Raw genomic sequence first — 24,102 nt, forward strand, 5'->3', positions numbered from 1 at the left:
TAGGGCTAGGGTTGGGGCTAGGGTTGGGGCTAGGGTTGGGGCTAGGGTTGGGGCTAGGGTTGGGGCTAGGGTTGGGGCTAGGGTTGGGGCTAGGGTTGGGGCTAGGGTTGGGGTTAGGGTTGGGGCTAGGGTTGGGGCTAGGGTTGGGGCTAGGGTTGGGGCTACAGTTAGGGTTGGGGCTAAAGTTAGGGTTAGGGTTTAGATTACATTTACAGTTGGGAATAGGGTTGGGATTAGGGTTAGGGGTGTGTCAGGGTTAGAGGTGTGGTTAGGGTTACTGTTGGGATTAGGGTTAAGGGTGTGTTTGGATTAGGGTTTGTTATAATTGGGGGGGTTTCCACTGTTTAGGCACATCAGGGGCTCTCCAAACGTGACATGGCGTCCGATCTCAATTCCAGCCAATTCTGCGTTGAAAAAGTAAAACAGTGCTTCTTCCCTTCCGAGCTCTCCCGTGTGCCCAAACAGGGGTTTTCCCCAACATATGGGGTATCAGCGTACTCAGGACAAATTGGACAACAACTTTTGGGGTCCAATTTCTCCTGTTACCCTTGGGAAAATACAAAACTGGGGGCTAAAAAATAATTTTTGTGGGGGAAAAAAAAAAGATTTTTTATTTTCACGGCTCTGCGTTACAAACTGTAGTGAAAGACTTGAGGGTTCAAAGCTCTCACAACACATCTAGATAAGTTCCTTGGGGGGTCTAGTTTCCAAAATGGTGTCACTTGTGGGGGGTTTCTACTGTTTAGGTACATTAGGGGCTCTGCAAACGCAATGTGACACCTGCAGACCATTCCATCTAAGTCTGCATTCCAAATGGCGCTCCTTCCCTTCCGAGCCCTCCCATGCGCCCAAACAGTGGTTCCCCCCACATATGGTGTATCATCGCACTCAAGACAAATTGGGCAACAACTTTTGGGGTCCAATTTCTCCTGTTACCCTCGGGAAAATACAAAACTGGGGGCTAAAAAAATAATTTTTGTGGGAAAAAATTTTTGTTTTATTTTTACGGCTCTGCGTTATAAACTTCTGTGAAGCCCTTGGTGAGTCAAAGTGCTCACCACACCTCTAGATAAGTTCCTTAGGGGGTCTACTTTCCAAAATGGTGTCACTTGTGGGGGGTTTCAATGTTTAGGCACATCAGGGGCTCTCCAAACGCAACATGGTGTCCCATCTCAATTCCAGTCAATTTTGTATTGAAAAGTCAAATGGCGCTCCTTCGCTTCCGAGCTCTGTCATGCGCTCAAACAGTGGTTTACCCCCACATATGGGGTATCGGTGTACTCAGGACAAATTGTACAACAATCTCATCTCAATTCCTGTCAATTTTGCATTGAAAAGTCAAACGGCGCTCCTTCCCTTCCGAGCTCTCCCATGCGCCCAAACAGTGGTTTACCCCCACATATGGGGTATCAGCGTACTCAGGACAAATTATACAACAACTTTTGGGGTCCAATTTCTTCTCTTACCCTTGGGAAAATAAAAAATTGGGGGCGAAAAGATAATTTTTGTGAAAAAATATGATTTTTTATTTTTACGGTTCTGCATTATAAACTTCTGTGAAGCACTTGGTGGGTCAAAGTGCTCACCACACCTCTAGATAAGTTCCTTAGGGGGTCTACTTTCCAAAATGGTGTCACTTGTGGGGGGTTTCAATGTTTAGGCACATCAGGGGCTCTCCAAACGCAACATGGTGTCCCATCTCAATTCCAGTCAATTTTGTATTGAAAAGTCAAATGGCGCTCCTTCGCTTCCGAGCTCTGTTATGCGCTCAAACAGTGGTTTACCCCCACATATGGGGTATCGGTGTACTCAGGACAAATTGTACAACAACTTTTGGGGTCCATTTTCTCCTGTTACCCTTGGTAAAATAAAACAAATTGGAGCTGAAGTAAATTTTTTGTGAAAAAAAGTTAAATGTTCATTTTTTTTAAACATTCCAAAAATTCCTGTGAAGCACCAGAAGGGTTAATAAACTTCTTGAATATGGTTTTTAGAATCGTGTCACACTTAGAAAATACCCATCATATAGACCCCTCAAAATGACTTCAAATGAGATGTGGTCCCTAAAAAAAAAAAATGGTGTTGTAAAAATGAGAAATTGCTGGTCAACTTTTAACCCTTATAACTCCCTAACCAAAAAAAAAAAATTTGGTTCCAAAATTGTGCTGATCTAAAGTAGACATGTGCAAAATGTTACTTAAGTATTTTGTGTGACATACAGGTCCTTCTCAAAAAATTAGCATATAGTGTTAAATTTCATTATTTACCATAATATAATGATTACAATTAAACTTTCATATATTATAGATTCATTATCCACCAACTGAAATTTGTCAGGTCTTTTATTGTTTTAATACTGATGATATTGGCATACAACTCCTGATAACCCAAAAAACCTGTCTCAATAAATTAGCATATTTCACCCATCCAATCAAATAAAAGTGTTTTTTAATAACAAACAAAAAAACCATCAAATAATAATGTTCAGTTATGCACTCAATACTTGGTCGGGAATCCTTTGGCAGAAATGACTGCTTCAATGCGGCGTGGCATGGAGGCAATCAGCCTGTGACACTGCTGAGATGTTATGGAGGCCCAGGATGCTTCAATAGCGGCCTTAAGCTCATCCAGAGTGTTGGGTCTTGCGTCTCTCAACTTTCTCTTCACAATATCCCACAGATTCTCTATGGGGTTCAGGTCAGGAGAGTTGGCAGGCCAATTGAGCACAGTAATACCATGGTCAGTAAACCATTTACCAGTGGTTTTGGCACTGTGAGCAGGTGCCAGGTCGTGCTGAAAAATGAAATCTTCATCTCCATAAAGCATTTCAGCCGATGGAAGCATGAAGTGCTCCAAAATCTCCTGATAGCTAGCTGCATTGACCCTGCCCTTGATGAAACACAGTGGACCAACACCAGCAGCTGACATGGCACCCCACACCATCACTGACTGTGGGTACTTGACACTGGACTTCAGGCATTTTGGCATTTCCTTCTCCCCAGTCTTCCTCCAGACTCTGGCACCTTGATTTCCGAATGACATGCAAAATTTGCTTTCATCAGAAAAAAGTACTTGGGACCACTTAGCAACAGTCCAGTGCTGCTTCTCTGTAGCCCAGGTCAGGCGCCTCTGCCGCTGTTTATGGTTCAAAAGTGGCTTTACCTGGGGAATGCGGCACCTGTAGCCCATTTCCTGCACACGCCTGTGCACGGTGGCTCTGGATGTTTCCACACCAGACTCAGTCCACTGCTTCCTCAGGTTCCCCAAGGTCTGGAATCGGTCCTTCTCCACAATCTTCCTCAGGGTCCGGTCTCCTCTTCTCGTTGTACAGCGTTTTCTGCCACATTGTTTCCTTCCAACAGACTTACCATTGAGTTGCCTTAATACAGCACTCTGGGAACAGCCTATTTGTTGAGAAATTTCTTTCTGGGTCTTACCCTCTTGCTTGAGGGTGTCAATGATGGCCTTCTTGACATCTGTCAGGTCGCTAGTCTTAAGGTACTGTCACAGTAGACGATATCGCTAGCGATCCGTGACGTTGCAGCGTCCTCGCTAGCGATATCGTCCAGTGTGACACGCAGCAGCGATCAGGCCCCTGCTGGGAGATCGCTGGTCGGGGAAGAAAGTCCAGAACTTTATTTCGTCGCTGGACTCCCCGTAGACATTGCTGAATCGGCGTGTGTGACACCGATTCAGCGATGTCTTCGCTGGTAACCAGGGTAAACATCGGGTAACTAAGCGCAGGGCCGCGCTTAGTAACCCGATGTTTACCCTGGTTACCATCCTAAAAGTAAAAAAACAAACACTACATACTTACCTACCGCTGTCTGTCCTCCAGCGCTGTGCTCTGCTCTCCTCCTGCTCTGGCTGTGAGCGTCGGTCAGCCGGAAAGCAGAGCGGTGACGTCACCACTCTGCTTTCTGGCTGCCCGGCGCTCACAGCCAGACCAGAGAAGCAGAGCGCCGAGGACAGACAGCGGAAGGTAAGTATGTAGCATTTGTTTTTTTACTTTTTAGGATGGTAACCAGGGTAAACATCGGGTTACTAAGCGCGGCCCTGCGCTTAGTTACCCGATGTTTACCCTGGTTACCGGAGACCTCGGGATCGTTGGTCGCTGGAGAGCTGTCTGTGTGACAGCTCTCTAGCGACCAAACAGCGACGCTGCAGCGATCCGGATCGTTGTCGGTATCGCTGCAGCGTCGCTATGTGTGACGGTACCTTTACCCATGATGGGGGTTTTGAGTAATGAACCAGGCAGGGAGTTTATAAAAGCCTCAGGTATCTTTTGCATGTGTTTAGAGTTAATTAGTTGATTCAGAAGATTAGGGTAATAGGTCGTTTAGAGAACCTTTTCTTGATATGCTAATTTATTGAGACAGGTTTTTTGGGTTATCAGGAGTTGTATGTCAAAATCATCAGTATTAAAACAATAAAAGACCTGACAAATTTCAGTTGGTGGTTAATGAATCTATAATATATGAAAGTTTAATTGTAATCATTACATTATGGTAAATAATGAAATTTAACACTATATGCTAATTTTTTGAGAAGGACCTGTATCTCTGTGATTTAATTGTCTAAAAATTCAAAGTTGGAAAATTGTGAAATTTTCATAATTTTCACCAAATTTCCGTTTTTTTTCACAAATAACGCAGGTACTATCAAATAATTTTTACCACTATCATGAAGTACAATATGTCACGAGAAAACAATGTCAGAATCACTGGGATCTGTTGAAGCGTTCCAGAGTTATAACCTCATAAAGGGACAGTGGTCAGAATTGTAAAAATTGGCCCGGTCATTAACGTGCAAACCACCCTTGGGGGTAAAGGGGTTAAGGGGCATTTTTATGAATTTAGAAAGAAATGCTTCAATAGATGTCTGTGCCTTAAAGTTTTTCGCCTGTTGTCTACCGTTCCCTTCCATATGTTTTTCTTTCTAAAATTTCTTTATTTTTGTCTGAAATTCATTTTTACAATTGGGTTTGATTTAAGAACGTTGCACCGTTTGTCTTCTACAGCCTCTGTGATGCACTATCACTGGCTGCAGAATGAGTTAACTGAGAATCCGTCAGTGAGCTCCTTCCATTCTTCTGAATGGAGAATATGTCATTCTATTATCGCTCCTTTTTAGCTAATTTATGACCACTGACCACATCAAAGCCGAATGTGCAGAGAAAAGAACGAGCCTGTGAAAGCTCAAACAGTGCAGAAATTTTAATGAAACCCTATTGCAAAAACAATGTTTAACCCCAAGTGCATATATTTAAGTAAAAAAAAAATTCCATAGACGGAAAATCCCTATACATTTGCACTGATGCAAATTCGCAAAAGAATTAACTCGAAGTCAACGACTTTTCGTTACTGAAAACAGAGTCAATTAGGCTAAAAAAGTATAAAGATTTTATTAATGTTGCAAAAAATTACAAAGAAGTATACAATATAAAATTGTACCCATAAAAGGAAAATGTGATTAAATCCATAGGGTGAATGTAAGAGGCCGGGGAATTGGTCAGGAGCAAAAGTAACACTACGTGGGCAACACATTAAATTACATAGAAAAGGAGGGTACAATGAATGACAAAAGTAATTACCCATGATTTGTGTAGATCCTGCCAAGACCTCGGCCCTGTTTCCCCGACGCGCGTTTCACGTTGCTACCGCTTTTTTAGGGGGCGTGGAAATTTTTCAATGCATATGGATGGGGTTGTAGAAATTCACATTTGTGGAGGGTGAAATCTGCATGAAAAAAATCTTGCATTAGCGTGCCAGAAATAATTAATGCTGCTAGTCTATGGTAAGTCAATAGGTGTATCATTCCTGTATTAACCTCCTGTTGTGTCTGATTTTCTAGAAATCGGCTGTTATGGATTACTGGATATGTTGGTGAAAACCCCATGCACCACGGGAGGAGACCATGGCTTTTTTGGACAACCCCTTGATTATCTTGGCCCACATCCGCCAGTCACACGTTACTAGTGATGACACGGGTATGTGTGAAATGGTCCTCATCGACCATGATGTAGACTTGGAGAAGCTGTACCCATCTGCCGTGCCCGGAGAGAACAGCTCGCAACCACAAGGGAATGGAGAAACTCAGGGCTATGTATACTCCCAGTCTGTGGATATTACGTCCAGCTGGGATTTCGGCATCAGAAGGAGATCAAACACAGGTAAAAATCTGCTATGATAGATTTCCTTTTTAGTTTACATTATCAGCAAGTTTTTGTCATATATTCTGAAGGCAGCATGACGTAGGGGTTGAGACCCTTATTCCAGCGATGTGTCTACTGTTGTTTCTATAAAATCAGTGTTTTATCAGCAGGAGATTATCACTACAGGACTAGGTGTGACATGCCTTCTAGTCTAACCACACCCCCATCACTGATTGGCAGCTTTCTGCCTTTGCACAGTAGTATGGGCAGGGTTAGCAGTCAGAGATCTGCAGCAGGGAAAACTGTGATTGTATCATCATAACTGTAAGCAGCCCAATAAGTGATACATCCCTGGAATCAGGGTCTCAGCCTCCTCATGCTGCTCTCAGATTACATAGCGAAAACTTGCTGACAGATTCTCTTTAAAATAATAAAACACATTTTTCTTTTTCTTCCGCTTGAGCTTTTCTTTGAATAAACTTTAAATTTTTCAACTCCAGTTGGGCATTTTAGGCGTTAAATCAGATTCCCAAGATTTCTCTGTTACATGGATTGGCGACAGACAGAACAGTCCGCTGAAAACGAGCCAATCACAGGTTGTCATACCGCTTCAAAAGCGATGGCGATCGCCAGTGGTCTATGGGGGAGCATGGCAGCAAGTGTTCAGATTTGCAACAGCGCCACCACAGGCTAAATTAAAGGGATTGTCGCCATTATCAAAGACAAGAGTGGCATATTCTGGCAATATTCCACCAGTGTCTTTGATGAGGCAATCCCTTTAAGAATAACTTGGGGTTCATTGAATTCTGTGGGTTAGCTACGTTCTGCACGTACAGACTGAGTCTAGTAGCCCAGGGATATTCAGCAGCGGGGTCTTGATCTCCGCTTTCAGGTTGTATCTGCTGTGGTTATATGGTCACTGCTGCATTTAGGGGCAAGTTTATTGGATATAGGAGTTTTACTTGAAGGGCTTTTTTACCCTTTAGGGACTTTTCTTTTTTTTTTTCTTAACACGAACCTGTCACCTTACCGAAAGTTGGGCTCTGATTACCATACTGTTAGAATGACAAATGCACCTTTTGCAGGTTGTTCATTTCTATGTTTCCCTTTTTCCTTAAAGACTTAAAATAAAGACCTGTCACTTGCCATAAATATGTACCGTAATTTTTTTTTTATCTGGTGTAAATGCCGCTGTTCTCCTGAATCCGGCGATGTTTTTCTCTTGTTCCTGCGCCTCTCTGTTCCTGAGATATGACCTCCTCTTCCCTGTATGTATATCTAGTCTATTTAGCCAACTGGGCGGGATCCTTATAAAGAGCTTGATGGCCACGCCCACTTGTTCATAAGATTTAGATTTGTATAGAAGGAAAAAAGCTGCCCTATTTCCGGAACAGAGAGGCGCAGAAAAAAAAGAAAAACATTGCCGGATTCAGGAAAACAGCGGCATTTACACCAAGTAAAAAAATATATACGTTCATTACAAGTGATAAATCCTTTTAAATGCATGTGTTTTTGAGTGAAAAGCAATTCTGCCATTGGATTTTCTTAAGAATTTCGGACTGTATCAGAGTTTATGGAAGACTTCAGAATGAGTTGATAGGGAATCTGTCGGTGAGCTCGTCTGTTACCTTTTCTCATGAACGATGTTCTAAGCTGATTTTATAGGGTTAATAGAGCGGGTGGTGGGACACAGACATAAAATGTGCGGATTATTGATTCACATTGGTCTTAAAGGGATTTTCCCATAATCAAAAGCTTATGCCCTAGCCTGTGATAAGCTTCTGATCACTTGGACCCCCATAAGAACAGTGTTCCTTAGTCAGTGGCAGGGTGGTCTACCATGTGCACGCTTCTCCCCACCCTGCTCTTCTAGACTTACCGGTCTCCCCATATATGTGTGTGTATAGGGAGAGACCTGTCAGTCGGAGAAGCCACCAGGATCCTGCCTCCTGGACTAGTCAGCCGAGGCGTATAGTCCCCGACCGACTTGTCCCTTAAATATAAGCAGAGTTTCAGACTGTAATAACTGAGCCCATGACTTTTTGGTTCGGGCAGCATGAATCTGCTAACAGGTTCCCTTTTAAAAAAATTAAACCTCTGTAGTGATTGGTTACTACAGGCCTAAAGAACCTACAGTTGTGGCCAAAAGTATTGACACCCCTGCAATTCTGTCAGATAATACTCAGTTTCTTCCTGAAAATGATTGCAATCACAAATTCTTTGGTATTATTATCTTCATTTAATTTGTCTTAAATGAAAAAAGACAAAAGAGAATGAAGCAAAAAGCAAAACATTGATCATTTCACACAAAACTCCAAAAATGGGCCAGACAAAAGTATTGGCACCCTCAGCCTAAGGGTATGTGTCCACGTTCAGGCTTGCTTCAGGATTTGGTCAGGATTTTATGCAGGTAAAATCCTGACCAAATCTGCACCTGAGGTCACTGGCAGGTCACCTGCGGTGTTCTTGCGTGTTTTGCTCATTGTAACGACATGCTGCTTTCTGAAAAGACGCGCCGCATGTGCGTTTTCGCGGCTATGCTGCATGCGTTTTTTACTGCATAGTGAAGACGGGATTTCATTAAATCCCCTCCACTATGCTGTAACATCTGGACGCTGCGTTTTTTACGCTGCGACTCAATGCAGCATCAAAAACGCAGCATTTCCTGAACGTGGAAACATACCCTAATACTTGGTTGCACAACCTTTAGCCAAAATAACTGCGACCAACCGCTTCCGGTAACCATCAATGAGTTTCTTACAATGCTCTGCTGGAATTTTAGACCATTCTTCTTTGGCAAGCTGCTCCAGGTCCCTGATATTTGAAGGGTGCCTTCTCCAAACTGCCATTTTTAGATCTCTCCATAGGTGTTCTATGGGATTCAGGTCTGGACTCATTGCTGGCCACCTTAGAAGTCTCCAGTGCTTTCTCTCAAACCATTTTCTAGTGCTTTTTGAAGTGTGTTTTGGGTCATTGTCCTGCTGGAAGACCCATGACCTCTGAGGGAGACCCAGCTTTCTCACACTGGGCTCTACATTATGCTGCAAAATTTGTTGGTAGTCTTCAGACTTCATAATGCCATGCACACGGTCAAGCAGTCCAGTGCTAGAGGCAGCAAAGCAACCCCAAAACTTCAGGGAACCTCCACCATGTTCGACTGTAGGGACCGTGTTCTTTTCTTTGAATGCCTCTTTTTTTCTCCTGTAAACTCTATGTTGATGCCTTTGCCCAAAAAGCTCTACTTTTGTATCATCTGACCAGAGAACATTCTTCCAAAACGTTTTAAGCTTTTCAGGTAAGTTTTGGCAAACTCCAGCCTGGCTTTTTTATGTCTCGGGGTAAGAAGTAGGGTCTTCCTGGGTCTCCTACCATACAGTCCCTTTTCATTCAGACGCCGACGGATAGTACGGGTTGACACTGTTGTACCCTCGGACTGCAGGGCAGCTTGAACTTGTTTGGATGTTAGTCGAGGTTCTTTATCCAACATCCGCACAATCTTGCGTTGAAATCTCTTGTCAATTTTTGTTTTCCGTCCACATCTAGGGAGGTTAGCCACAGTGCCATGGGCTTTACACTTCTTGATGACACTGCGCACGGTAGACACAGGAACATTCAGGTCTTTGGAGATGGACTTGTAGCCTTGAGATTGCTCATGCTTCCTCACAATTTGGTTTCTCAAGTCCTCAGACAGTTCTTTGGTCTTCTTTCTTTTCTCCATGCTCAGTGTGGTACACATAAGGACACAGGATAGAGGTTGAGTCAACTTTAATCCATGTCAACTGGCTGCAAGTGTGAATTAGTTATTGCCAACACCTGTTAGGTGCCACAGGTAAGTTACAGGTGCTGTTAATTACACTAATTAGAGAAGCATCACATGATTTTTCAAACAGTGCCAATACTTTTGTCCACCCCCTTTTTATGTTTGGTGTGGAATTATATCCAATTTGGCTTTAGGACAATTCTTTTTGTGTTTTTTTTTTTTTCATTTAAGACAAATTAAAGGACGATAATACCAAATAATTTGTGTTTGCAATCACTTTCAGGAAGAAAATGAGTATTATCTGACAGAATTGCAGGGGTGTCAATACTTTTGGCCATGACTGTATATAAATCTGCCCTCTTAATATTTTTTATAATAGAAGTAAAAAAAAGAAAAAAAAAAAAAGAAAATCCTTTTGTAATCTCTGTATATTTGGTTATAGTGCAACCACGCCACCTGGTGGAAAGTTTACCATGAAAAATAAATTATTTTTTCTCCTTTTTAATTTACTGTAGTATTTCTATTTCCCCATGGAATAACAATGCTGGCTAATATTTTATTCCATCTTCGTGTTGTGCTGTTCCTCTGTTATTCCTCTTGGTCGGGGAATTGACAACTGGACGTTACTATTCCGCTTGTGCTTTGGGTGTATTTCTTCACACCCTGACCCTGCCCAATCCGTGATAACCATGTCGGGCCACGTAGGAACCTTTTCAGTACAAACAATGTTTTTTTCGTCCACTAATTCATTTTTTTTCCTGGTGAGATAACAAGGAACAACAAGAAGCATAGTTTTAAGAAAAAAAAAAATTATGGTCTTTCCAAAGTATTTACGTAGCAGGAGAGAAAACTGTATTAATGTTCTGCTTCTTATACATAATTTTATTTACGGTACTTATTTTATGCTTTATTTTACCTAATTTTTTTTATTGGGTGGTGGATTGTTCATTTCACCCCTTTTGCTGTGTGAAGCTTTTCGGCCAACATTTGTCCATCCAGGGACTAATTTTTAGGGTTATCCCTTGACATTTTAAGCTATGCATCTTTAAAGGGGTATTAACCCCTTCATGACCGGGGGATTTTTCGTTTTTCCGTGTTCGTTTTTCGCTCCCCTCCTTCCCAGAGCCATAACTTTTTTATTTTTCCGTCAATTTTGCCATGTGAGGGCTTATTTTTTGCGGGACGAGTTGTACTTTTGAACGACATCATTGGTTTTAGCATGTCGTGTACTAGAAAACGGGAAAAAAATTCCAAGTGCGGTGAAATTGCAAAAAAAGTGCAATCCCACATTGGTTTTTTGTTTGGCTTTTTTGCTAGGTTCACTAAATGCTAAAACTGACCTGCCATTATGATTCTCCAGGTCATTACGAGTTCATAGACACCAAACATGACTAGGTTATTTTTTATCTAAGTGGTGAAAAAAAATTCCAAACTTTGCTAAAAAAAAAAAAAAAAAAAAATTGCGCCATTTTCCGATACTCGTAGCGTCTCCATTTTTCATCATCTGGGGTCGGTTGAGGGCTTATTTTTTGCGTGCCGAGATGACGTTTTTAATTATAGCATTTCGGTGCAGATACGTTCTTTTGATCGCCCGTTATTGCATTTTAATGCAATGTCGCGGCGACCAAAAAAAACGTAATTCTGGCGTTTCGAATTTTTTTCCCGCTACGCTGTTTAGCGATCAGGTTAATACTTTTTTTTAATTGATAGATCGGGCGATTCTGAGCGCGGCGATACCAAATATGCGTAGATTTGATATTTTTTTTATTGATTTATTTTGATTGGGGCAAAAGGGGGGTGATTTAAACTTTTATGTTTTTTTTTATTTTTTTCAAATTTTTTTAAACTTTTTTTTTTTTTTACTTTTGCCATACTTCAATAGCCTCCATGAGAGGCTAGAAGCAGGCACAGCACGATCGGCTCTTCTACATAGCAGCGATCTGCTGATCGCTGCTATGTAGCAGAATTGCACGTGTGCTGTGAGCGCCGACCACAGGGTGGCGCTCACAGCGACGGGCAATCAGTAACCATAGAGGTCTCAAGGACCTCTATGGTTACCATTCACAAGCATCGCCGACCCCCGATCATGTGACGGGGGTCGGCGATGACGTCATTTCCGGCCGCCCGGCTGGAAGCGGTAGTTAAATGCCGCTGTCTGCGTTTGACAGCGGCATTTAACTAGTTAATAGGTGCGGGCAGATCGCGATTCTGCCCGCGCCTATTACGGGCACATGTCAGCTGTTCAAAACAGCTGACATGTCCCGGCTTTGGTGCGGGCTCACCGCGGAGCCCTGCATCAAAGCAGGGGAGCCGGCATCGGAACGGTATAGTACGTCCGATGCCGGTAAGGGGTTAAAGATCCTACCCCAATATGTAGTTAATAATAATAATAATAATAATAATAATAATAATAATAATATTATTATTAGCAAATACCTCCAATTAGAAATGTAGGATATAGTTCTTCTGATTTGCTATGTTGCTTACCCCATGTACTGGGAATTGTCTTAGGAATCCATGGTTATGACCACTAACAAGTAACTGTTACTAGATGAGTTGTCGTAACCATGGATACCTAAGCTGCAATACCCTGCACATTGGGTAAACAACATAGCTAATCAGAAGAACTAAACTCCATTTCTAATTGGATTTGCTAATATTTATTATTATTATTATTATTATTATTATTATTATTATTATTATTATTATTATTATTATTATACCTACTACATGTATTAGGATAGGATCTTGGCAATGGGAATACTCCTTTAAGGTAAAAAGAAAAACATATAAAATAAAAATATCTTCCTCGGTGTCTGGCTTCCCCTACACATTTGACTAATGTTGCTGCGGATACAAATCACCTCCTTTATTACCTATAAACCGTTCCGTCCTACCATAGAAAAACGCCGCTAATTTATATAGCCCTGACATTTTATAATTTTTCTTGATTTCCAGATAAAAGATTTTACATTTAAAACTTTAATAGTCGGAGCCCCGAGTTCATTTATCTTTAATTTTTGAAACGGGGGCACGTAATTCATATCTGTAATTTTATGCACACTCGGTAACATTCGCGGGGACTTCATTTTGTACATTAAAATTCCTTTAAGACCGTTATTAATGATTTATATAACGAAGTGTCCTATTAATCACGCAAGTTTTCACGTTTTACGATTCGCTTCTATGTTAATACTATCTTTATGGTCTGTATTAATGTTTTATGTCCCCTAATTTCAATTATAAATCAAGAACATTTTCCTGTTTTTGTTGGTATTTTTCTGAACTTTGTGTCAGCTTTAAAAAATTTTATGCCTTCTTCCTCTGCCTCTGTGGAAATCCTCCCTCCCCGCCGTCCCCTCTTCTCCCATCTTTCTATACATGCGTTATGAAATATTCATGAAATTGGAATTAATTGTGATCTCCCGGGAAAGTTTCATTGACAAAGTGATTTTTGTTTTTTCTCTCATCGTTCTGGCTTTCAGCTCAGAAACTCGAGCGTCTACGGAAGGAAAGGCAGAACCAGATCAGATGCAAGAATGTACAATGGAAAGATCGGAACACAAGCCATTCAGGTAACGGCTCCCATTGTCACCCCGGGGGTCTGATCTACGGGAAAAGATGGGGCTGGAAATATGGGGATGTGACGCGTACAGCACATGAAAAACACACCGCAGGTCTGCAACCTAGAGATGTGAACCTACGCCTGACAAAAGGAATGTGTCATTGGAAACCTGTTGTTTAAATCATGTTTTTATGTTAAAGGTATTTTATATTTTTTATAATTTTTTTACAGCTATCCATATTACAATATGGGGAAAAAAAGAAATCTTGTTATTCTCACACCGGTTATTAGTCCCTATACTACACTCATGCTTTCTGTTCTGTTAAGAAGGCAGGATTACATGTCTGATATTTCTGTGCACAGTAGATAACACATGATCCACCATTCACAATAGGTGATGTCACAGCTCACCTCCTCCTGTACAATGACAGATAACACCTCTATATACAGTAGATAACACAGGATCCACTATTCACAATAGATGATGTCACAGCTCACCTCCTCCTCCTGTACAATGAGTGATAAAACCTCTATATACAGTAGATAACACAGGATACACCATTCACAATAGGTGATGTCACAGCTCACCTCCTCCTCCTGTACAATGGCTGATAACACCTCTATATACAGTAGATAACACAGGATCCACCATTCACAATAGGTGATGTCACAGCTCACCTCCTCCTCCTGTACAGTGGCTGATAACACCTCTATATACAATAGATAACACAGGGTCCACCATTCACAATAGGTGATATCACAGCTCACCTTCTCCTCCTGTACTATGACTGATAACACCTCTATATACAGTAGGTAACACAGGATCCACCATTCACAATAGATGTCACAGCTCACCTCCTCCTCCTGTACAATGACTGATAACACCTCTATATACAGTGGATAACACCCAGCAGACAGATTGTACTGGTTTTGTCATGTGACGCTGTACTGTTACATCATAGGATTTATAGTAGATTTTATAGGTTGAATGTATTGAATTATGGTAATATAAAATTAAAAAACCAAATTCTGACTTTTCAATTTACTTTGTCTTTTACATCATTTACTGATCACGTTAATTAATTTCCAATGTTTTGATAGATCGGGCCACTATGGGCACTATACTTAAAAAAAAAAAAACTGGGGAGAAAGGAAGGTGATTCGATTTTTTTTTTTTTTTTTGTGTTCGTTTTGTTTCGTCTTTTTTTTTTTTTTTTTTTAAGCTTTTTTTTCATCATTTTTTCATTTTATAGCATACAGTGCAGTATATTGTGCAAAATCAGTCTCCTCTGAGGCCCAGGCTATGGTTGTACATGACTGGAGAAATAATTGGCACCTTGCGCTCGTGTCACATGGGGGCTGACGGGCGCTCAAATGAATGCCAGGGCGGATGGTGGCACTTTTAATGCCATTGTGATTGATGGTGTCATTTAAGAGATTAGCAGCCATCGGCGGTGTCTCTGATTGCTGATGTTAAAGACCGATATCGGCTTTGTAATCCTGCCGGCATCTGCCCCGTGTGCTGCGGGCTCAGCTTCTGAGCCTGCTCCAACAAACAGGCACACTCTAGGTTTAAGATGATAACAGTGTATTTATGGAATTGTTAATTGATGCAACTTACTATGTTAAAACTTGCTTTTATTACTGTAATATTTACAATACAAAGATGCAAATTTAATTGTTTTTATTTTTTTTGCAACAGAGGAATTGAGTTCATTGTTTGAAAAGAAAGAAATCATAGAAAAAATCCAACGCAGCATGAAGCCGTCCATACTGTCTGTGCGCTTGGAGCAGTGCCCGCTCCAGCTGAACAACCCGTTCAATGAATACTCCAAATTTGATGGCAAGGTATGGATCAGTCCTCTACGCACTTGCTCTAAAAGGGGTTTCATTTAGTAGAGGTTTCCCAAAAATGTTCTTGAAACGTCTCATCAGTTGTTGTGCAGTTTGCATGACTCGTTTGGAGGGTTTCGGTCCTGAGTGCACTCATGAAATAAGTGGGGATTATTACATCTGCTGCTCATCAATTAATGCTTTTTGTAGTACATTCTACCTTTTGTATTTGATGGCATGAAAAGCATAATGTGAAAATATAAGTCTGCAGCATCCATCATGATCTGTTTGAAAACCGATCTATCATACATGTGACTTCTCCATCTGAACAGAGACGTAAAGTGACCCCCTCTCTAATCTGGTAGAGTATTTCAGAGCCATGTTTTTGGAATCGGTGGAGATTCAAGTGATTGGACCTCCACTGATCCCCAGGCGAGCACCCACCACTCTCTTGAGAACTCTTGTGTCTATAACGCGACTGTTCTTCTGGCAACGGCTTGTCTCCCAGAGAATAAAAGGATTTGCCATCGGAAATCCGTTGGTTCTTTCCGTTGAATTGGAACACCTCTAAAAGACAGAAGAAAAGACAAATTGGACCTAATTTCACACCAAACCCCAAAAATGAGCTGGACAAAATAGCAGGTAAACAACTTTGTTTCAAGCATGTGATGTTTGTTCAAACTCACCTATGGCAAGTAATAGGTGAGGCTAAATTGAAAATCACACTTGAAGCCAGATAAAAAGGAAGAGAAGTTGAGTCAATCTTTGCATTGTGTGTCTGTGTGCCACACTAAGTATGGAGAACAGAAAGAGGAGAAGAGAACTGTCTGAGTACTTGAGAACCAGAATTGTTGAAAATTTTTAACAATCTGAAGATTACAAGTCCATCTCCAGAGATCTTTGATGTTCCTTTGTTCACAGTGCGCAACATAATCATGAACCATGGCACTGTAGGTAATCTCCCTGCACATGGCAGGCAGCGAAAAATTGATAAAAGGTTGCAACGCAGGATAGTCTGGATGATGGATAAGCAGCCCCAATCAAGTTGTCCTGCAGGCTCAGGGTGCATCAGTGTCAGCGCACACTATCCGTCGACATTTGAATGAAGTGAAACACTATGACAGGAGACCCAGGAGGACCTCACTGCTGACACAGAGACAAAGAGCTAGACTGCAGTTTTCCACATTATACGTGAGTAAGCCAAAATCGTTCTGGGAAAGCGTTTTCTGGATAGGTGAGACCAAAATTGAGATTTTTGGTAAATCGCATCATTCTGCTGTTTACCGAAAATGGAATGAGGCTTCCAAAGAAAAGAACACTGTACCTACAGTCAAATATGGTGGAGATTCAAAGATGTTTTTTTTGGGGTTGGATTGCTGCCTTTGGCATTCGATGCCTTGACTGTGTGCAAGACATCATGAAATCTGAAGCTTACCAAAGGAGTTTGGGTCAAAATTTAGTGCAGAGTGTCAGAAAGTTGGGCTTGCATCCTAGGTCATGGGTCTTCTGGCAGAACAATGGCCCAAAACATACTGCGAGACGCACCCATAAATGTATGGAAGCAAAGTCCTGGAGAGCTCTGAAGTGGTCATCAATGAGTCCAGATCTAAATCCCATTGAACACCAGTGGAGAGATCTTAAAATTGCTTTTGAGAGAAGGCGCCTTCAAATATGAGAGACCGGGAGCAGTTTGCAAAAGAAGAGTGGTCCAAAATTCCAGGTGAGGGGTGTAAGAAGCTTGTTGATCATTATAAGACGTGATGGATTGCAGTTATTTGTTCTAATGAGTGTGCAACCGAATATTAAGTTAAGGCTGAAAACAAATTTCTCCTACCCATTTGTGGGGTTTTGTGTGAAATTCTGTCCAATTTGTCTCTTTCTCATTTTTTTGTGTTGTTCCAGTACACACAAAGGAAATAAATGTGTATGACAAAACATGTGCAATAATATTCTGGGAGAAATACTTTATTTTCAGGAACAATTTCAAGGGTGCCAACACTTTTGGCCATGACTGTATCTTATCAGAGAAAGCTGCTCCTTGCTCCTCCTGGACTGATTGATCACTGTCTATACTCTATATTCAGTGGTACAATTTGTCTTTGGTGAATGCACATTTTTCGCTGTTGCTGCTTAAAAAAAAAAGTTTAAACTGTAACTGTCATGTCAGTTGAATGTGCCGCAGAATGTCCGTCTGGCTCCTCCAACCTCCATAGAAGTTTATGAGCACCAACTCTCCTCCTATGTCCGTAATGAGGAAATCTGTCTTCACTGGAGGCAGATTTTACCACTGAATACAGAATTTACTGAGTGAAAGATCAGTCCAGGAGGAGAAAGAAGCTGATTTCTCTTATAAGATATGTTACAAAGTTTATTGTTTTTACCTGTACTATTTATTCATAAAAAAATAAATAAAACCACAGATACTCTGCAAGGCGCTTATCATACAACGGCCAAACCCTCCGATATTAGTAGCATCGGCCAACAGTCTAATCTGTACGGGGTCTCCTCCTGTCAGATGATGGTGGGGGTTTCCAAGAATCTGGCCTATTGCATTTGTTCTTTGAGAGAGAAGCCACCACTGATCTTGAGAATGACGGGGCCACAGTACTGATTTCTCCATGCTTTCAGCCACCCAGTTGTGCATTGAGCTGCGCAGCATGGCTCCATTTACTTCAATGGGGCAGTACTGCATTCACCTGCGCAGTGAGCGGCCGGGGTGTTTACAAGGCCGGATTCATTAAACCGTTTACCTCTGTAGTGTGGCATATAGAGTTTTGTAAAGTTGCAGTAAACTTTTGCAACTTTTGGTGTTGTCACACTATTTTTGCTCAGTTCCAACAAAGTGGGTGAGGGGGAGGTGTGGGCCTGGTGGGTGAAACGGAGGTGTGGGCCTGGTGGGTGAAACGGAGGTGTGGGCCTGGTGGGTGAAACGGAGGTGTGGGCCTGGTGGGTGAAACGGAGGTGGGGACCTGGTGGGTGAAGCGGAGGTGGGGGGCCTGGTGGGTAAAGCGGAGGTGGGGACCTGGTGGGTGAAGGGGAGGTGGGGACCTGGTGGGTGAAGGGGAGGTGGGGACCTGGTGGGTGAAGGGGAGGTGGGGACCTGGTGGGTGAAGGGGAGGTGGGGACCTGGTGGGTGAAGGGGAGGTGGGGACCTGGTGGGTGAAGGGGAGGTGGGGACCTGGTGGGTGAAGCGGAGGTGGGGACCTGGTGGGTGAAGGGGAGGTGAGGACCTGGTGGTTGAAGCGGAGGTGGGGACCTGGTGGGTGAAGGGGAGGTGAGGACCTGGTGGGTGAAGGGGAGGTGAGGACCTGGTGGTTGAAGGGGAGGTGAGGACCTGGTGGTTGAAGCGGAGGTGGGGGGCCTGGTGGGTGAAGCGGAGGTGGGGACCTGGTGGGTGAAGCGGAGGTGGGGACCTGGTGGTTGAAGCGGAGGTGGGGGGCCTGGTGGGTGAAGCGGAGGTGGGGACCTGGTGGGTGAAGCGGTGGTGTGGGCCTGGCAACCACCGCTCCTCAAATTGTTCACAAGCGTCAGCGTTTGCTACGCCACATATCTTACTCCATGAGGCACAGCTTTAGTCTTGATGAATCGAGCCCTTTAGTCTGTATTCTCGGGTTTTAGCACATGTCTCACCTGTCCTCCCTGGTGTCCTCTGTGGATATAGCTGTGGCCCATTGCTGGGACAACATCAATGCTAAATAATACAATTTATTTATTTTGATTCGATCGTAGTTTATGATGTCCACTTCGCAGTCTCCTGTAACTTGCGACCCATCAGATAAAATCCATCTGGTGTTATCCAAAGAGGCCTCGGACAAACTTTTAGCTGTGTCCCAGTGCTGGGATATCAATAGTTACTTCATGCCAAGGTTTAGGTATGATGAGAAATAACCTCGCAGAACGTGTATGATGGACGGCATTTTCAATGCCCAATGATATCATTACATTCATTGTGATTCGATCGTAGTTTATGATGTCTACTTTGCAGTCTCCTGTAACTTGCGACCCATTAGATAAAATCCATCTGATGTTATTCAAAGAGGCCTCGAATTAACTTTTTCCTGCATGTGACTTCCGGATGCAAGGGGTTAATCCTGTTTCAGGGGACCCTCAGAAGACCCAGCCGGTTCATCAGCTCCGACGTCCCCCACGCCTGCGAGCCCGATCTATGGCATAATTCATGAGCGCTAATTACTCAGCTGTTAATTTTCATAAGTGTTGATTGTAGCAGTTCCTTAAATTAAGACTCCTTTTAAAGCGTACCTTGGGAAATATTTTATCAGGGCCCGGAGTGCAAATGAATATGAATATGGCTCCAATTAACACTCGCTGGTTAATGGCTTTTAGCAGCATTTTGGGATGTGCGGTCCTTAAATACCATTTTTTTTTTGCCTGCTGCTCTTACATTGAGCACCATTCAGATAATTAGGGATACACGGAGCCATTTAAAAGGCTTGAATGAGACATCGCTATTAATTCTGCAGTTCCGGCTGCTCTTTGTGGCCATTGTGACCCCCATAATGAGTTACAGACCCATCGGAGGAGAACCTTGGAGGATTTAACTTCTTTACAGGAAGCATTAGAAGAATCTCCAGGGGGTCTAGACTGTGGTGACTCTGGCTGATGAAAAAATTTACAACTTGAGCTTGACAAATATATTTGAAACACACAAAGCCATTGAAAAAGAAGGGTGTTTGTGCCCACTGTCTACTTTTTGGACATTCGCACGACCACATCTATTCGGTCCCATCAAGACAATACCTTTTGAAATTGAAGTCAGATGATTGTGTCAATCAGCAGCATCTTGCTATATTCTCCTGCTGCAGTGGCCACTACAGGGAGAGTGGGGTATTGCATGCCAACCATTCATACGGGGAGGATATAGCAATTCCCTAATATAACCCTACTCTTATGAGTTTTTTAAGATCTTTTTCTCTAGTAACCTTCCACGACGGCATATGGAGGTTGCCTCTTTGCCCTAATGGGGAACAGGAAATGGAGAGGTTAAAAGGCCCTCCCACCTCCCTCTCACCAGTGTCTTTCCTGTTCCCCATGGGACAGGAGAGGTTTACTTCATATGCAGTGGTGGCCGGTAACTACTGCTATGCAGGCTCTGCCTAAAAATCTATAACCGGGCAGCATGGGGTCGTTTTTCTTACCTCCCCTTCCCGATTATGCTGCTCCCGTCGCGCCGCGCTGCGGTGTCCTCGGGACCTGGTCCTAGCCTTCCCGCGCCCCCGTGAGGGCAAAGCAGGCTAGTGTTCCTATCCGGAGTCCTCCTGGAGCTCTCCGGTGTCCTCTCCTCCAGCATGCCGCTGGCAACCCGGAAGTGAGCGCGCGCGTCACTTCCGGTCTTCTCTGGGCGCCTAGAGACACTTCCGCCGGCGGCATCTCGTGCAGGACGGCGTCCTCCACCCTGGGCCATGGAGGGGAGGAGGAATTCCAATCGCTGGGGGCTGGGACATGCCTTAGAGCATAAAACCTGCCAGAAGACGTCGCAGGTAAGACTATCCTATCATGGAGAGCAGTACCTGCCCTGCACCTGCAGAGCCCAGCGCTGCCCCTGCCACAGTAAGTGTTGCAGGGACAAGGGGTCCTTAGATGGTATTTTTGGGATATTACTATTAGCATGACTCCCTCTCCCCTCTCATTGCAGGGAGAAAAGTCTACCCCCAAAACTACTACAAAAAAGAAGTGTGCCATCTGTAACGTTAAGCTGCCACCAACTTGGGAGAAAAAACTCTGCAAGACCTGTACTGACAAGATTGTCAGGGCAGAGCAACCTTCTTTATTAGAAGAAATACGCTCCTTGGTCAAACAAGAGGTGCAATCCTCCCTAGCGGCCTTTACCCCCCCACCCCCACAGCCACCCTCCCCAGCTAAAAAAAGGAAAATCCAGGAGGAGGATTCTGAATCCGAATCAGACCTCTCCTATGCCTCATCCTCGGGTAGACGGGAGGAACCTACGTCCCCTATAACCTCTGAAGTTCGGAAATACCTTTTCTCTTCAGAATGGGTTGAGGATTTAGTAGCTGCTGTACGCAGTACTATGGGGCTGGAGGAAGAGCCAGAACCACAGTCCATACAGGACCAGATGTTTGGCGGTATATCCAAGGGTAAACGGGTGGGGTTCCCGATCCACTCAAATATATCTGATATGATCGATCAGGAGTGGGAACTTCCTGAAAAACGTCTCAGTACTCCATCTGAGATGAAGCATAGATTCCCCCTAGAAGGAGATCTGACTAAATGGGATGTTCCGAAAGTTGATTCACAGGTGGCAAGAGTGGCTAAAAGAACGGCTCTTCCATTTGAAGACTCGTCTCAATTGAAAGACCCGATGGACAGAAAAATTGAAAGTCTGTTAAAAAAATCGTGGGAAACCTCCTCGGTAGCCCTCAAAGCCAACATTGCTTCAACCTGCGTGGCTAGAGCACTTTTTCGTTGGTTAGGTGAACTAGAATCTCATATATCCCAAGGTACATCTAGGGCTGAATTATTGGAATCACTACCCAGTCTTCTTAGAGCCACGGGTTTTCTAGCAGACTCTTCTATGGAAACCATCAGAATTGCTGCCAGGTCATTAGTACAGACCAATTCGGCTAGAAGGGCGCTTTGGTTAAAAATGTGGTCTGGTGACATCACCTCCAAGGCTAAATTATGCGCCATACCATTTAAAGGTAATTATGTCTTCGGACCTTCCCTGGATGACATCTTGGAGAAGGCAACCGATAAAAAGAAAGCCCTCCCAGAGCAAAAAACTCCCAAAAAGAAGTTTTTTCGTCCCTTTCAGGGCCAAACCTCTCAGAGAGGGAAAGGCAAGTCTGGGAGGTGGAGTTACCCGAAGGGAGGCGGGAGAAACATCCTTATCCCTCAGCAACAGCAGCAGCAGTCTCAACAAGAGAAGCGGTGACTTCGACCCGGTGGGGGGGAGACTCTCAGATTTTATTCCCCAGTGGCAAAAAATTACCAATTGCTCCTGGGTCCTCAAGGTCATCGAAGAGGGTCTTCTAATAGAACTCATCTCCTCTCCCCCACGGGGTCTAAAAATCACCTCCCTTCCCTCTATGAAAGACCAGTCCACTCTAGAGTCGGGTCTCAGGACCCTGAAGATGTCAAATGTAATATCACAGGTTCCGGAATCAGAGAAGGATCGGGGACACTACTCTCGTCTATTTCTGGTTCCCAAACCATCGGGCGAGTCCCGTATTATTATAAATCTGAAGGGCCTCAACCGGCATGTCAAATACCGGAAATTCAAGATGGAATCAGTGAAAAATGCGATTCCCTTGATAAGCCCGCACTCCTACATGGCCACTATCGATTTGAAAGATGCTTACTTTCACATCCCCATTCATCAGAGGCATCGCCAATATCTCAAGTTTGCAGTGCAGAAGGGACATATGATAGAACACTATCAGTTCAACGTCCTTCCATTTGGGATCTCCTCTGCTCCAAGAGTTTTTTCCAAAGTAATGGGGGAAGTAGTCTCCTTCATCCGGAGGCAAGGCGTCTGTATAGTGCCATACCTAGACGACCTTTTATTAGTGGCTCCCACCAAACAATCTCTGGAGTCTCATGTATCAAAGACCCTCGATATTCTGACATCTCTGGGATGGGTGCCGAATGTAGAGAAATCTCACCTACGACCCTCCAAATGCAGAAAATTCCTGGGAGTTCTTCTGGACTCTGCAAGACAAATGTCCTTCCTCCCTTTGGAACATCGTCTAACTCTACTTTCAAAAGTCAAGATGTTCAGAGACACCAGATCTCCTACAATCAGAGAAGGCATGTCTCTACTAGGATCGATGACAGCTTGCATCCAATCGGTACCCTGGGCCCAAGCCCATTCCAGGATTCTTCAGGCACATATCCTACAGAATTGGAATGGTCAGCCCAGTTCTTTGAACAGGAGACTATACACACCGGGCTGTGTCAAGGCCTCTCTGGCATGGTGGATGACTCCGAAAAATTTACAAAAAGGAGTCAGTTGGTCTCAGATTCCTCTGATTACGGTCACAACAGATGCCAGCAAAAGAGGCTGGGGGGCCATGATAAATCACACACCTCTCCAAGGGCTCTGGGATCAATCGACGAGCAGAAAATCATCCAACTACAGAGAGCTAAAAGCTGTAGAGGAAGCCCTCCTGATGGGGGGTCATCTTATCAAGGGACATCATGTCCGAATATATTCGGACAATGTGACCACGGTGGCTCACATCAGACATCAGGGCAGTTCAAAAAGCAACAACCTGAAGAAACTATCTGCCAGAATATGTTCCTGGGCAGAAAGACATCTGTTATCCCTGACAGCAGTTCACCTGAAAGGCTCATCCAACACTCAGGCGGATTATCTAAGCCGTCAGGACATTCACCCTGGGGAATGGGGTTTGAGCAACCAAAGTTTCGAAATGCTGGTGGACAAATGGGGTCTTCCAGAAATCGACCTTTTTGCATCTCGGCAAAATGCGAAAGTCGAAGCATTCTTCTCCCTAAACCCCAGAGACGGCTCCAGAGGAGTGGATGCATTGGCCCAGGAATGGAATTTTCGACTGGCATATGCGTTTCCACCAATTCCGTTATTGGCAAAGGTCTTGCAGAAGATTCGGGAAGAACGTACACCAACTATATTGGTAGCTCCTTTGTGGCCAAAGAGGAGTTGGTACAACCTGATTGTGGAATTACAAGTGGATGGGCCATTCCAGTTTCCGATGGAAGAAAATCTTCTCTCTCAAGGACCAATACATCTCCTAGACGTCCACAAATGGAATCTGGCGGCATGGCTACTGAAGC

The 24,102-nt window shown here is 43.5% G+C and overlaps 1 protein-coding gene across 2 annotated transcripts in view; it reads left to right on the forward strand.

Moving 5' to 3' along the window:
* MAPKAP1 (MAPK associated protein 1) overlaps window positions 1-24,102 on the forward strand; it is a 185,886-nt gene that overhangs the window by 32,312 nt on the left and 129,472 nt on the right. For both annotated transcript variants that reach the window (XM_069748506.1, XM_069748507.1), the window contains exons 2-4: window positions 5,854-6,172; window positions 13,400-13,489; window positions 15,182-15,327. In XM_069748506.1, the coding sequence (XP_069604607.1) occupies window positions 5,917-6,172; window positions 13,400-13,489; window positions 15,182-15,327 (492 nt within the window). In that variant the 5' untranslated portion in view covers window positions 5,854-5,916. The remainder of the gene's footprint in view (window positions 1-5,853; window positions 6,173-13,399; window positions 13,490-15,181; window positions 15,328-24,102) is intronic.

This window comes from Ranitomeya imitator, chromosome 2 (genome assembly GCF_032444005.1).
Source record: "Ranitomeya imitator isolate aRanImi1 chromosome 2, aRanImi1.pri, whole genome shotgun sequence".
Classification (NCBI taxonomy): domain Eukaryota; kingdom Metazoa; phylum Chordata; class Amphibia; order Anura; family Dendrobatidae; genus Ranitomeya; species Ranitomeya imitator.